General features: G+C 42.8%; 1 protein-coding gene across 1 annotated transcript; it reads right to left on the reverse strand.

The window, feature by feature from the left end:
• Window positions 1-3,929: 3,929 nt before the first annotated feature.
• Window positions 3,930-13,633, reverse strand: LOC108697566. Its single transcript, XM_018227710.2, has 5 exons — window positions 13,023-13,633; window positions 8,525-8,833; window positions 6,561-6,860; window positions 6,095-6,163; window positions 3,930-5,179 (listed from the first exon to the last, which is right to left on the reverse strand). The coding sequence occupies exons 1-5, from the start codon at window positions 13,081-13,083 to the stop codon at window positions 4,119-4,121; spliced, it is 1,800 nt and encodes a 599-aa protein (XP_018083199.1). The 5' UTR covers window positions 13,084-13,633; the 3' UTR covers window positions 3,930-4,118.
• Between the last annotated feature and the right edge of the window lie 1,135 nt (window positions 13,634-14,768).

A 14,768-nucleotide genomic window follows, 5' to 3' on the forward strand; every position in this document is an offset into this window, starting at 1 on the left:
CACAGGCAGTGAGTACACCTCTTTCAGGTCTCCACAGGCAGAGAGAAAAGGAGCCTTCAGGGGGGTTGGAGCTTCACACTAGACAAGGAAGTAGCTGAAAAAGCTGCAGTTCTGCTTCAATCAAAGGAACTAAATGGAGGGAGTGTAGTAACCAGCTTTAGTGGACATTTTGGTTAAGGGCATTCCTGCTGTTTTGCCATTGCCTTATGATTCATTTCCTGTTCCTGTCTAAGCTGAGAGCGAGTGTGGAGCAGGGTTGTGTTACCTGCCATGTTGTAATAAAGTTTGTCTGACTGTTTCACCTGAACTAACACAGCAGTATCATTTCTCCCACTGATAGACAAGTAGTTTATCACAGGGAGAAAGTTATTTTATTCTGGGTGCTGTTTAGAGTCATGTTAGGGGATTTTCTATGGAACTACTGTTTGTTTTGTTTCTCCCCATGTTACCGAAATCCAGTTTCAGAAGAAACAGATCCGGGGAGAGGATAATATTTATGCCCCTCAGACACAGTATTATGTTCCGTATTGATAAAGCAACCCCCACATTGTTTGTGATATTGATGATATAAATACATTTTTATCAGTGGAATTACTATATAGACTCAAGCCCCCTCATACCCACTGCACAGGTTACCCACAATTTAGTGTGTCTCACAGGTCACCCACCAACCTCCCTAAACCTCCCAGGCCCCCTGTATAAAGAAAGCAGGACTGGGGCCCACCCCATGGCTACTCGATCTGCCTCCTCTATAGTTACACCCCTGATTTTTACTTCACCTTTGGGTGAATTGCATTTGGGCTAAACCCTTATTGGTTCATGTCTAGGGACAGGGTTGGCTGCTTGGGTGCAGTTCATGGGCAAAAAGCGTTTATGCTTAGGGTTACTGCAGTCTATCTAACGAATGTGTAGCCAAGGGGACAGCAGTTCAAACTGAAATAGTCCTATAGGGCACACGTTTCCATAGCACATAAGCTGCATAGAATATAATGGTTTTCATAATTAAATTAAGATAATCAGGCTTCAGAGCAGTGGGGGAACTACCGGGGGTGCAAAGGGTGCAACGGCGCCAGGGAGTCAAAATAGACCCTGGCCTTCCAAGTACACAGAGGCCCAAATAGTCCTCCCCCAGCCAAATAAATAGTGAGTGTCTATGGCATCTTACAGCAGCTCCTCTGGCATTTGCCTGAACCCACAGATTGTCAGTCCAAGCCTGGGGCCCCCCAGCAACAAAATAACCAAAAGTTGTCCTTTTTTGACCAATATATATGTTGAAATTGCTCAGTATTTAGGACCTCACGGGGCCCCTATACCTCCTGTGCCCCCCCCCCCTCTGTTTCCTCTATAGTTACGCCTCGTTCTATGAAATATTCAATTATTTAGCAACTTGTATTTCGTCTTAGCAAAATGGGATGTGTCCCATGTTTTTTCCCTTATGTTTTTTACCCTTGAATGTTGCATTTTCCTTATTACTTTTTTATAGTAACTTATATACCCTGTGATTGATGATGCCACGTCCTTTACCTTTACATACTTGCCTTCCCTGTGCACAGCCTGTACATATATAAACCAGCTTTATTAACCTCCATCTGACATAAAACTCGTAGAACTACAAGGAAGTGCACATTTGGTAAAAACCATGTAGTGTAGTGTAGTAAGTCAATACAAATTATGTATATACGAAAATAAGTTCCCCTTTAAGAGCTGTGCAAAAAATCTGAATGTACCCGTGTCACAATACAGAAGCCCCTTAGAGCAACAAACAAATATAATCAGTGGCTTACCCTCTATTGTGCTTAGAAAGTGAATGAAAAATAAGCAGTGTACAAGAATCCCACAATTAATTTTCCCTGCAGGGAGACGGCCCAGCAACAGCTGCTCGTGATGAAAGTGTGTTGCACACATATACATGTCAGCTATGATTGTATGCGAATGACTTCCGTGTCTGTGAATAAATCTTAGCTCTATCTGCTGATTTGATGGTTTGTTAACGGTAAACTGCAGCGCTGATTTAGATGACTAACGTGTTACATTCTGTGAGGCTGATGGCACAGTAGCTTTTTAGACGGCCGAATAAGCTCCATGGCAACTCCTTTTGATTTCAATGGGGAACACAACACTGCCTGTCCTGATCAGGGGACATATTTGGGTAACCCTAATTTGTTTACTGTGTCTTTAAATTGCAATTAACCCTTGGCAATCCAGGGGCCCTGAGTCCCTTTTGAGTATGAAAAGTACTGGGAACTGGGAATTAAAATGCAGTGCCTCCACCTAAGGAACACTGAGGAGCACACCTCAGGGAATTTCCATCAGGACAAATAAAACACACAGTTTGCAAATGAAACAGATATAAACTTAATATAAAACAGTAGTGAAAGAACTTGGGCAATCTAATACACAATAAACTGCTGCAATGGGAACATGTGGGACCTACCTTACTCACTATTAGGTACCCGACTGTTTCTCCAACACAGTCCTTTTTATTATCAAATTCCCAATCCTCTGGAAGGGGTTAATAACCACACATTTCAGTTCAATTGAAATGTCCCTTCCCCAGAGCTCTAATACCCCAGGAAGCGCTACCTTTCCCAAAAGTACCTCTCCCTTTGGAACTTAGCAGCCGCTCCCACTTAGCAGCTAAATACACAAGACCTGTCCTCAAATTGGGGCCCCACACTTGTATCCGTGCCAGTATCCTCCCTTGGCTGGCTCACTCACTGGGGTGCTCTCAGAGGCAGTCACACTGGAGATTACAGGCAGCTCTGCAGCAGGATCAAACTCACCAGTGGCACCTTTCTCCTTCTGAGTCTCTAGCAGCTTGGCAGGGAACAGGATGGGCTCTCTCTGTACTTCTACAGATGCAACAGCCTGGACAGTCTCACAAGAACTTGTTTTGGCTGGATGTTTCAGCATACAACCCCTGTTATCTCCGTTGTAGACCCTGTACAAAAGGCTCCAAAATCAGGCTCTCCCTCTATCCCAAGGATGCACTGGGATGCCCAGCCAATCGGATGGCTCTCCAGTCTGTAACTGGTTTGGATAATGTCACAGACAGAAAAAAAGGAGAAGGATTTGTCTGATCCCCTACATTTGTGTAGGGTTAATTGGGGTTTATGTTAAACACTGAGACCTATTACCTTTTTAACTTGCAGAAAATGCAGTGTCAGCCTAATAGTACCACAGTGCTGCAAAGAAGATGTCTGGTTTTGTCCATTGATCTGTGTTCTCCGTGTTTACTGGAAACACACAGCGTGGATAGATATATATATGTATAAAAAAGAAAATTAAAGAAAACATAAGTAATAATTGATCTGCCTCTGGTGCTTCTCCAAGTGAACCAGTGACCATGACCAGGAGCAAATAAACACAGAGAGTCATTCACTGACTGTGCATTAATGCACCCCTGCCTGCCTGCACTATAAAAAGTGTTTTTTTGTTGTTTGTTTGTTTTTTAATGACTTCCATATTCCTGCTCTTCAGTGTGGGAAAGGGAATAACATGTGGCCACAGTAGGAGCTCTGGACTTAATGCCTTGTGAAAGACAAGTATAATGTACAAGGAATCCCTTGCACCCATAGCACCAAACATTATATCTGGCAAGTCATTATGGAACACACCAGTTTCTGCTAAAGAAGATAACCTGATCAAAGACTAAAAGGGGTCTTCAGATTTATACATTTGCTTGAGCTGCAGTAGCAGTGACCAGAATTCTTATTGACACAGTGTAATTGGTTTTATAGCAATGGGAGAAAACATGGCACCAAAAGGACAGCAACAAGTATTAAAACACCAACATTATGGACCATGATAACTAATCAAAGGAATGGATGATCCAACTTATAAGAAAAGAACTGATAAAAAAGGGTTGCTCTTCCTAGACAAGGGACATCAGAGAGAGACTTGATGAAAGCACACACACACACACACAGTCAGTATCACAATATGTTTAATTAGATTTTGCCTCCAGGAAAGCCTGACTGACAATAGCACATGACCTGAGACTGTAATTATGTTTTGCCATCTCAGTTGCATTGGCCCTGACGCATAACTATCCAGAAAGAAAGATATCCCCCGGACATATTCATAACCATTGAACTCAATCTGGTTTTGCAACTCCCTTAATCTTCATTATTATTATCAATATCAATTTTACACCAACCATTCATAGGTCCATATTTGCCCATAGCTGTCTCTTGGCTTCCCATATCACTAGTGAATAGGCCAGGATCTATGGCTGTTTTACCAATATCCCCATCATGGTTGTACCCCTCTATTATACTGTTTGGAAAAGGTAATTTGCCACTATCATAGACATTATAGCAATCATTGAAGTGATTATCAGGATCTAGAGTTGCTTTATCTCCATGCCCCTGTCCCTCTCCTCCCTTATATATCACTGGGTCACTGTCTATATCAGTGAAGGTACCACTTTCAGTTATTATATCCCTTTTATCTGTCTGCTCTGTGCTACAAGTAATAACTGGCTGTTTCTCGAGTTTACTTTTATCCAAATGAGATAACTTATTTCTATATTTTCCCTCTACTTCACTTATATCTGTCTCATTATAATCAACTTCGATTCCACTGTCATTGATTGAAGGTAATTCACGTTTACTTAAATGTCCATTAATTATACCATTAATAGGTTCAATGTGTTTCCCCCCTGGATCCATTTCCCTTTTATCCTTATTAATTGTGTTATTTCTAATAATATCTGACGTAGAAGTGCTGATTGGTTTCCAAGTCTTTTTCTTTGGATGTTCTGTAATAATGTCGGGTTCCATTGTCTCACAGTCCATTACATTCTTATTTGTTTTTCCAAACTCTACAACATTCCTTGGAGTCATTGCAGCTTCTTCCCCTATCCCAGATATTTTGGTGTCACTGGGGGAGCAATTTTCCTCTGTATTGTTTCCCCCTGCTCCATTTGTTCCAGCTTCTGGGTTTTTGTTATTTACTGGGGGCTCAGGTGCCTCCTCCATTCTTTTGGTATCATCCACAATCAGTTCTTCATTTAAGTTTTTCTTTGTGTTTCCATTTGGATGAGAATGTTTTCCACTTGCTTCCAAGGTCTGATTGTCTTCATTCTGTCTCACTTCTACATACGTCTCCAAGCTCCTTCCTTGTTTCCTTCTACACACAGAGCCCTTTGACTTTCTCTTCCAGCACCATAGAAAACCTATCACAAGAGCAGGTGTTACTTTTAATGAAATAATCACTGAATTAGCATCTAGTGTGATGCAGACAGTGACAATTAGTCTTCATTTTTGGTGGATTTTGAATGTTTTATTTATTTATTTTGTTCAGCTGCTCTCCAGTTATATTTTAGCAACAATAAAAGATAACCAGTTGAAAAGCTAATAGTAATGAGACATCAATAACATAATAAACGTTAGCTTTAAGGTGAACTACCCCTTGAAGATATAGGATGGTCCTATGTGGTCAACTTTGTGGGTCTTTAGGGTGTCATTGACAACAACACGCACAAGGAATATAGGGAAACTCCACTGCACCCCACAATTTTATCTCATTTAGGGAAGGGGCTACAGCAGATCTATGACCCTTTATCTGTTGAGGTGCAGCTTCCATCACCAAATGATTATGTGGGATATTCCAGATCATTCCAATTTCTCAACTGATTTCCAAGGAATCCATTGGATCCTCATGGTTAAAGATGAAATTAACTCTTTTGGGATACATGTATTATATTGTGACCCACTTCATAAAATGAACCCTTAGAAAATCTGAGAAATACTAATAAATCATGTGGCTTTGGGTAGTGCTCTACCTGTCACTCAATAACAACACTGAGAAATGGAGGGTGGGTTATTAATGATGGGCCCCATGCAGGTTTTATTTCTGTAATCTCACTAAGGCAATCACAGCACCAAGGGTACCACTGCCCCGAGCATATAGAGATATCATGCCAGTCTATTGGAACTCAGGGGAGGACATTTATCCCTTCATCTGGCAAAAGAATAACCAGACAATATGAATGGGGCCCATCATTAATAACCCACCCTCCATGTTGTTTTATATGACAATAATTTTTTATCTGTATGACTCAACAGTGTCTCTGATAAAAGCTACTTACCACCAATAAAGAGCATAGCAAGTGGTGAAACAATTAACCATGTCCGTGTTCTCTGTTTTTTAGCTGCACCTGAAAAACAAAAATACCTGATTGATATTGTCTGCTGTTATCTTTAGTGCCAGGCAAAATTCAATGGCCTAGATGCCAGGCTGAGAAACATGGAGAACAGAGCCCAGGCACAGATTGTAAAGAACTATATCTTTGTGTGAAGGGACCAAAGCTCATTCCCATGTGCAGGACTTGACAGATATGGGTGGACTAAAGAGAAAGGACATAGGAGTTTGGGGAAACAAGAAACATAGGGGCAATATGAAATTGAAAGCCCTAAACATTAAATATTTTATTTACTTGTTCACAGGAATAAAATACAGTCAATATAAGCCAGACTGTGTCTCTTTGCACTGGTATTATGGAATAAAGTATATTGTAATTCCCCTGCGTTACACTAAGTGGAGTGATGACTTACCCCTCACAGTGAGGTGAATATCATAGACATTGGTCCCTTCACATTCCCAGGTGTAAAGCCCACCATCTTCCTCTCGGAGATCTGTCAGGTCTGAGGATCCATTACAAGATGGCACCAGGCGGGTTTGGTACATATCAGTCACATGACCTGGGGATGACTTATTATCACAGTGTAACACTTCCTTGGGGTTGTTATTGTGCATATCTGCCCCGTGGTACAACAGTCTCCCACTGACTATGCAGGGCATTGAGAAGCTGACCATTCCCTTGGCTTCTTTATTAACATTCTCTTCTACTTTATCTGTAATACAGGGGTAACATATCAGTCGCCAGGTCATTTAAGAGCCACATCTCAGAAGGGGGGGATTACATTACAATAACACCAAAAAATCACTTTATTTATTGAAACTGCCATACAGACAGCTCTGTTCACTTTGCAGAGGAAACAATTAATAAAGAGCTGTGAGGCTTGAATTCAATTAGAGCTGTTAGTGATTCAAAACAAAAGAGATAATGAGTAACCTGTGAGGAGGAAAGAGAGATTATTTTTAAAGGCAGTGTAGTAAGAATCATCTTTATAGATGTTATTGTGGAACACATGCCCTCATTAAGGGCTCTTACACACGGCCGTTCCGACCTGCGCTCCCCTGCGTTCCGTTTTTTGGCGTAGGAATAGACGCAGGAATAGACGCAAGTCATTATTTGAAATGGGGCTGTACTCACTCAGGCGCGTGTAGGCGCCGAACGCAGGAAAAATGCAGCATGTTGCGTCTGAACCTGCGTTCGGCGCCTACACGCGCCTGAGTGAGTACAGCCCCATTTCAAATAATGACTTGCGTCTATTCCTGAGCTCCCTTGCGGCTGAACGCCAAAAAATGGAACGCAGGGGAGCACAGGTCGGAATGGCCGTGTGTAAGAGCCCTAAATGTGATTTACAAGAGCCATTTAAGCTCATGTTGCCATAACTTGCTGGTTGCCCCAAATCAAAGCATGTTATAGTCACCCTGTAATCCTGACCTGCAGTCAACAAGAAAACATGCAAATTTTTCTGCAAGTTAATAACGACTGGGGTGGGGGGGGTAAAGCTATCGGAATGCTTGGGACCTGGGGTTTTCCGGATAACAGATCTTTCCATCATTTGGATTTTCATAGCTGAAGTCTACCAGAAAATCATGTAAACATTAAATAAACCCAACAGGCTGGTTTTGCTCCCAATAAGGATTAATTATATCTTAATTGGGATCAAGTACAAGCTACTGTTTTATTATTACACAGAAAAAGGAAATAATTTTTAAAAATATGGATTATTTGGATAAAATGGACTTTATGAGAGATGGACTTTCCGTAATTTGGAGCTTTCTAGATAATGACTTTCTTGATAACGGATCCCATAAGAGTACTGCATAAAACAGGAACGAGCAAGGTATATCTCCACTCCCAAGTCCTTACTGGGTAAGTGCTGGTCTGTATTGTAGCATTATTCTATTTAAATACACAGCTGTTACAATTTAAGAATGGACTACTGTCTGTGAAAGAGTTAAGTTCCCCTACTGTGTAAAGTGTTAACTATGACCCAAGGGAGGGGTGTGTTCCTATTGGCCCTGGGGTGTTATAGGTCATCCTTGGTATAAAAATGGAAGGAGAAACATATATTCAGTGTGAAACTCTCTCTTTAGCTGGAGTAGATTAATAGCGGGTGCCAATATCCCCAGCGCCTGTACCCTGGTTATCTTGTGATCAGACAGGTTGGGGGTCCTTTACTTCCTATTGTCCTGTGGGTCATTACCCTAAATCTTCCCCTAACCGTGGACTCATGTCTAGGATTGAAATAACAAAGCTTGAGAAGGTTAAATGTAGCACAATTGTATAATATGTCATTCTACAAAGATGCACAATATTTATTAAAAACTGCCCGTGCTGAATACAAGAACAGAAACCGTGCAATATCCCTTTGCAAATACTTACCATAAACATTGAGGTAGAAAAGAATGTTTTTGAAAGTTTTGTTTGTGCCAGTCTCAGACTTGTACCAGCCATTGTCCTCTCTCCTCAAGTTAGGAATAGTAAGAGATCCATTATATGAAGGCTGAACTCGATCGCTGTATCCGTCATGCACACGATCCAGTAAGTCCCCCCCATTCGAGGATAATACCGCTGTTCTATTGTCTGCATCCTGCCATTGCCCATTGAAGTACCAGTCGACCATACCATCGAATGGGCCAGGGACCATCGTTACAGACTGATTCAGTATCCCACTCACGTACATGACTTCACCTGAAACACACAATCATTTTGTACTGGTATAAACAGGGCTTTCACCCGTTTTTTATCAGTGCTACCTGGTCCCTTATAGAATCATATACCTCCTGTTGTAAAATGAACTTCTAGACCCCTAAGATGGCCATACACAATAAGATCCGCTCATCGTATAAATCATATCATATAAATCAGATTATACAAAGGAAATTGGTGCCAACGGGTCGTAGGACCACATCAACTAGCCGATGAGGTCCTTGAACGCGGGAAAAATCAAAACTGCCTGATTGGTAACAGGCCGATTTTTGGTCAGATATCGATCGGGGAGACCCATTGGAAGCCCCCAAACACAGGAGGATAAGCTGCCGTATCAGGACCGACATCAGTAGCTTCAATCTGCCCTTGTATGGCCACCTTAAGACAAATACAACTAGAAATGCCACACTCTATTCACTCCAGTCTCAGCATCAGTAATGATCCAGAAGCACAGCTGCTCCCCATCTTGAATCTTGTTACAGGTGCCAGTGGCACTGCACATGCTCATTGAGCGCCTGGTTGCTGTTGAGAAACTTAATTTTGTCGCAGATCATAAAGCAGTAAATGAGGTTATAGCTAATGCTACAGGGGTGATTATTAAATATCACCTAGACACGTATACTTCCCCCTCCTCCCCCAATCTACCCCTTAACCTGAGTGTCAGGAAATGCAGCCACATTGGGGCCCTCAGGCAGACAGTTATGACAGGCCTCTGCTAGAGTTGCTTCCAGCCATCATTTATGTTTATGTTTTTTCCTATTATAACATTAACATAAACATTTGTAGTGGCAGGTGTGCTGTGCCCTCTGATGCTGCCTCTGCACCGGCCCGTGGATTTGTGATGTGGTGATTGGTTTATATGGAAAGTCCAGCAGCAGATTAGTTATAAAACCCGGTATTTTGTGGTATTTCCGGTGTATGAAGCAATGCAGCCCCTCCCTGTGATTCAGCCAGTTGATATAAGTTGAAAGTAAAAGGAGAAAGAAATCCTGCAGCACAATAATAACAGGGACACTCTTCAATAAAGAGCAATGTTTGTTAGAGCTCTACAAATACATGTTATTAATAATAATAATAATAATAATAATAAAGCACAATATACAGGAATGAGTGTGTTTAAGAAGGGAATGTGTGTGTAGTTTCTGAATGGACGTTGTGTGGGGAATTATAGTGTATAAAGGGACTATAAGTGACCCTGCAGGCAAATGATATCATATATATATATATATATATATATATATATATATATATATATATATATATATATATATATAATCATGGCTCCACAGGGAATGCTGGGAAATTTAGTGCTGTCACTAAAGCATGTGATACAGTGATATTTAGCTGCTGCAGCTCACACGTCACTTCAGCCTGTGACACAAAAACAGCCTCAATCTCACGTCATTTGTACAGGGAAGGGAGGGCTCCACATACACAGCCCTATTCTTGTGTGAGGAACGAGTGTGACTGGAGATTTAATGTGGAAGTGAAATCAGCAGCAGAGTGGGGAGTGTCAGGCAGAGAAATGAAGGGGAGGGATAAATATTGATGCAGCTCTGACAGACACCAGCACTCACTCTCCTTCTACCAATCGGCTTTAAGCTCCTGTGAGGAAACTCCACTCTGAGGGGACATTTAGCTTTTCCAACACTAGGGCTGAACCATGTCAGATAGGGGGAGCTCCTCCCTACAGAATGTCCCGCCCTCAACTCCCTGATCCACTGAGGAGTCTTTTACTTCCGCCTGTTTTGTTTCAGGTTTATCAGAAGGGATTTTGTTTCCTGAGGCAGCAAAGGGCTCGGCTGAATAGAAACTTGAGCTTCAGGGATTCTCTGGTTTACATTCTTTTTAGGCTAAGGCCACACTAGGCGATAGCGCCGCGATTTGACTCGCGGCGACTTTTCGCCGCGACTTTTAAGCCGCAATCGCTGGGGAAACTTTTGCGCTGGCGTCTATGGGGAATCGCGAAAAATCGCCAGCGTAAAAACACACGCGGCGATCTTTTTTCTATTGTCGCTCGAAATCGGCAATTTCGAGCGACAGTAGAAAAAAGATCGCCGCGTGTGTTTTTACGCTGGCGATTTTTCGCGATTCCCCATAGACGCCAGCGCAAAAGTTTCCCCAGCGATTGCGGCTTAAAAGTCGCGGCGAAAAGTCGCCGCGAGTCAAATCGCGGCGCTATCGCCTAGTGTGGCCTTAGCCTTAGGTGTGTTTCTCTGACAGGCTTAGTAGTTTCTAGAGAGTTGTACATGGGAGGTGTGAGCAGCCATCTTGCTTGTGGCAGTCTCTTGTATCCAGACCCTGCAGCACTGGCCTCCCAGGCTGAAGTTTAATCTCCCTTTGTCCAGTCAGTGATTCCCTGGCCTATATAAACATAGACTTTCTCTCACTGGTTTCTCGGTCAGATGTTCCAGTGCTACTAGCAGAGGATGAGCAGACATATTCAGTAAATACATTCTAGTGGTGTGTGAGACACTGGGGAGAACTAGGCTGATTGTTCCTGACAGGACACTGGTAGCCATTATTATATTGGGCAGATTCCAATTAAGGGAAAAGGGGGATTAGACAATTTGTCGCCTAATTAATAATAAACTCCTCCTGATTCTATAACCACTGAGGGTAAGAATATATTGTATGGGGGGACCCTGCTCACCCCTCATGAATACATTGCTGTCGAGTGCTGCCAGTGCTTTATTCACCATGGGGGACGCAGGTTTCACTGCTCAGGTTTGGCATGCAGACACTTGTGGAACTTACCATAGGACAGTGTGCAAAGTGCAAATAAGATCAGGAATTTTGCCCATTTTCTGAACTGTGCACCCTGCCCTGCCCCGAATGTGATGAGTTCATTCACCCATTTAAATTGCACCCAAAGAATTGGATGCGCAGTCAGGGATCCCCAACCTTTTTTACCCGTGAGCAACATTCAGATGTAAAAAGAGGTGGGGAGCAACACAAGCATGAAAAAAGTTCCTAGGTGGTGCCAAATAAGGGCTGTGATTGGCTATTGGTAGCCCCTATGTGGACTGGCAGCCTACAAGTGACTCTGTTTGGCAGTACATCTGGTTTTATACAACTAAAACTTGCCTCCGAGCCTGGAATTGAAAAAAAAGCACCTGCTTTGAGGCCACTAAGAGCAACATCCAAGGGGTTGGAGAGCAACATGTTACTCACGAGCTACTGGTTGGGGATCACTGGCCTAAGTGATTGCACTGAATTCTGGGACACAATGGCACTTAGTAGTTTAATGCCACTTTGCGTCCAGCATTTTTACAGCAGGGGCTGCTTCTCTTCCAAAGTGCCCATTCCAAAATGCATTTGATTCAGCATGTGCTGCAGCTATTGATGCGACTGGTTGTGGGATTCCTGTAACTAGCGCCAAGTCGAGGAGGATGGAGGTAACTCCAGGGTTCCCCAGTGGGTGGTATGTTAATAAATGAACCATATAATCGTGTAATCGCGTGTATGTAGTACTGGCCACTACATGGTCCTCTGGTCTTATTAATAAACAAGAATTCAACACATCGAGAGGCCTCATTTATTAATAAAAATCACACCCATTAGTGCTCATTGAGAAAATCACTTACATTTGCTGCATGCCTGCGATCTGCACCTCGAGCCATAATAGAGTGAAACCCCAGCGGGTGCAAGGCAGTCATGTCTCTCCCAACTCTCTCTGCACCCTGTGACTGCCAGTGCTCCCTAACTTACACCAACACCACCCTCACTGATTCAAATCTGGCTTTTTGAGCCTACACACAGATTATTACTACTCCCAGATTCACCTTCTGTATGTACCTCAGTGGGCATCATCCCTACCAAATGTGTGTGTGTGTGCATGCAATCTTTATTTATATGGCATTAGTGTGTGCATCATACTCTGCTTGCATACAATATATATACAATATTCCAAACAGAGGAACAAACATTTCAATAAGAGAAATATACACAGTAACAGAAACACACAGTAACAATGATTAAGTGACACATATTAAGAGACACAAGGGGAAGAATATCTCTGCCCCACAGAGCTTACATCTGGATAGTTCTTTGTAACATTATGAAGAAAAAGAGACAGGTAAAAATACCGACCAGGTGGCAACCCTAGCTCCAACATACTTTCCAGCTGCTTCTTCTCCCCCATTAAATTCCTTCCTAATCTCTAACTTACCTTTTACTGATCTTAAATAAAGCAACAAGATCCCAAACAGCCAGCAACACCTCAGAGCCATAATCGTGTATAAAAGCAGAAGGTTCCCAGTAGAACTGCAGCTGTAGGCACGTCTCTCTTTGTTCAGAAAATGGCGCCAAAGACCAGTATAAACCGGCTCCTACGTCTGACTGAGACTTCCGGCTCCACCCCATGTGGTCTGAGACTGCACCAGCCCAGTCTGTGCAGTGATTTTCCTCCTGGAATTCCCCTTCCATATTCTTACTCTGTGTCTGTGTACAAGTCACATATGAGCTGCTCTAGGCCAGGTATTTATTAACACCTGTTTCTTTCCTTTCACCTGTATCATTTGACAGCAACACCTGATCTCTGAAACTCCGCCCCCGACACACTCCTTCTCTCTCGGACTATGAAGACCTCAAACCTGCTGCCATGCCATTGGATCAGAGGCAGTGAGTACACCTCTATCAGGTCTCCACAGGCAGAGAGAAAAGGAGCGTTCAGGGGGGTTGGCTCTACACACTGGACAAGGAAGTAGCTGAAAAAGCTGCAGTTCTGCTGCTTCTATCAAAGGAACTAAATGGAGGGAGTGTAGTAACCAGCTTTAGTGGACATTTTGGTTAAGGGCATTCCTGCTGTTTTGGCATTGCCTTATGATTCATTTCCTGTTCCTGTCTAAGCTGAGAGCGAGTGTGGAGCAGGGTTGTGTTACCTGCCATGTTGTAATAAATGTAGCACAAGTCCCTGTGTTTGTCTGACTGTTTCACCTGAACTAACACAGCAGTATCATTTCTCCCACTGATAGACAAGTAGTTTATCATAGGGAGAAAGTTATTTTATTCTGGGTGCTGTTTAGAGTCATGTTAGGGGATTTTCTATGAAACTACTGTTTGTTTTGTTTCTCCCCATGTCACCGGAATCCAGTTTCAGAAGAAACAGATCCGGGGAAGGATAATATTTATGCCCCTCAGACACGTATTATGTTCAGTATTGATAAAGCAACCCCCACATTGTTTGTGATATTGATGATATAAATACATTTTTATCAGTGGAATTACTATATAGACTCAAGCCCCCTTATACCCACTGCACAGGTTACCCACAATTTAGTGTGTCTCACAGGTCACCCACCAACTTCCCTAAACCTCCCAGGCCCCCTGTATAAAGAAAGCAATCTTCCCAAACTGCCTTCCCACTGGTTAAGATGTACTGTAAATTGCCAGCGGGATGGCAGTTGGATCAATTCAGCTTTCCCGAAGTCAACCGAAGTTTCCTTGTAAGGCAACTTCGGAAAACGAAGCACTCCAAGTGCCATTCTGCCGGCGATTTCGATTCTGGCCGGCAGGAAGGCAGTTCGGGGAGATCAGTCGCCCAAAGAAGAGTTTATCGCCAGACGACTAAATCTTCCTGGATCTTCGTGTGTGTCTCTGCCCTTATACTACCTAATGAACAAATACATCCTTTAAAAGCAAAAGTCTCAGTTTCTCTCATAAGGTAGCACAAAGGTCTTTGATTTCCCCTAGCTAAGAACTCCAGCATTTTTTTTATTTTCAGTTGCCCAAAAACGATGAAGACGGTGACAAAGTTGGAGAGTAAATGGCTCCCAAGGACTATTGAGATAGAAGCAGGCAGGTCGATGTTACTGATATTCAGGCAGAAACAGTGTGAAGACACATCAGCTTCACCCTCATCCTCCTCATCCACTGGAGCATCTGCAGAACCAGACAGATCCTATATACTAACCGA

The sequence above is a fragment of the Xenopus laevis genome, chromosome 1L (assembly GCF_017654675.1).
Source record: "Xenopus laevis strain J_2021 chromosome 1L, Xenopus_laevis_v10.1, whole genome shotgun sequence".
NCBI classification, from domain to species: Eukaryota; Metazoa; Chordata; class Amphibia; order Anura; family Pipidae; genus Xenopus; species Xenopus laevis.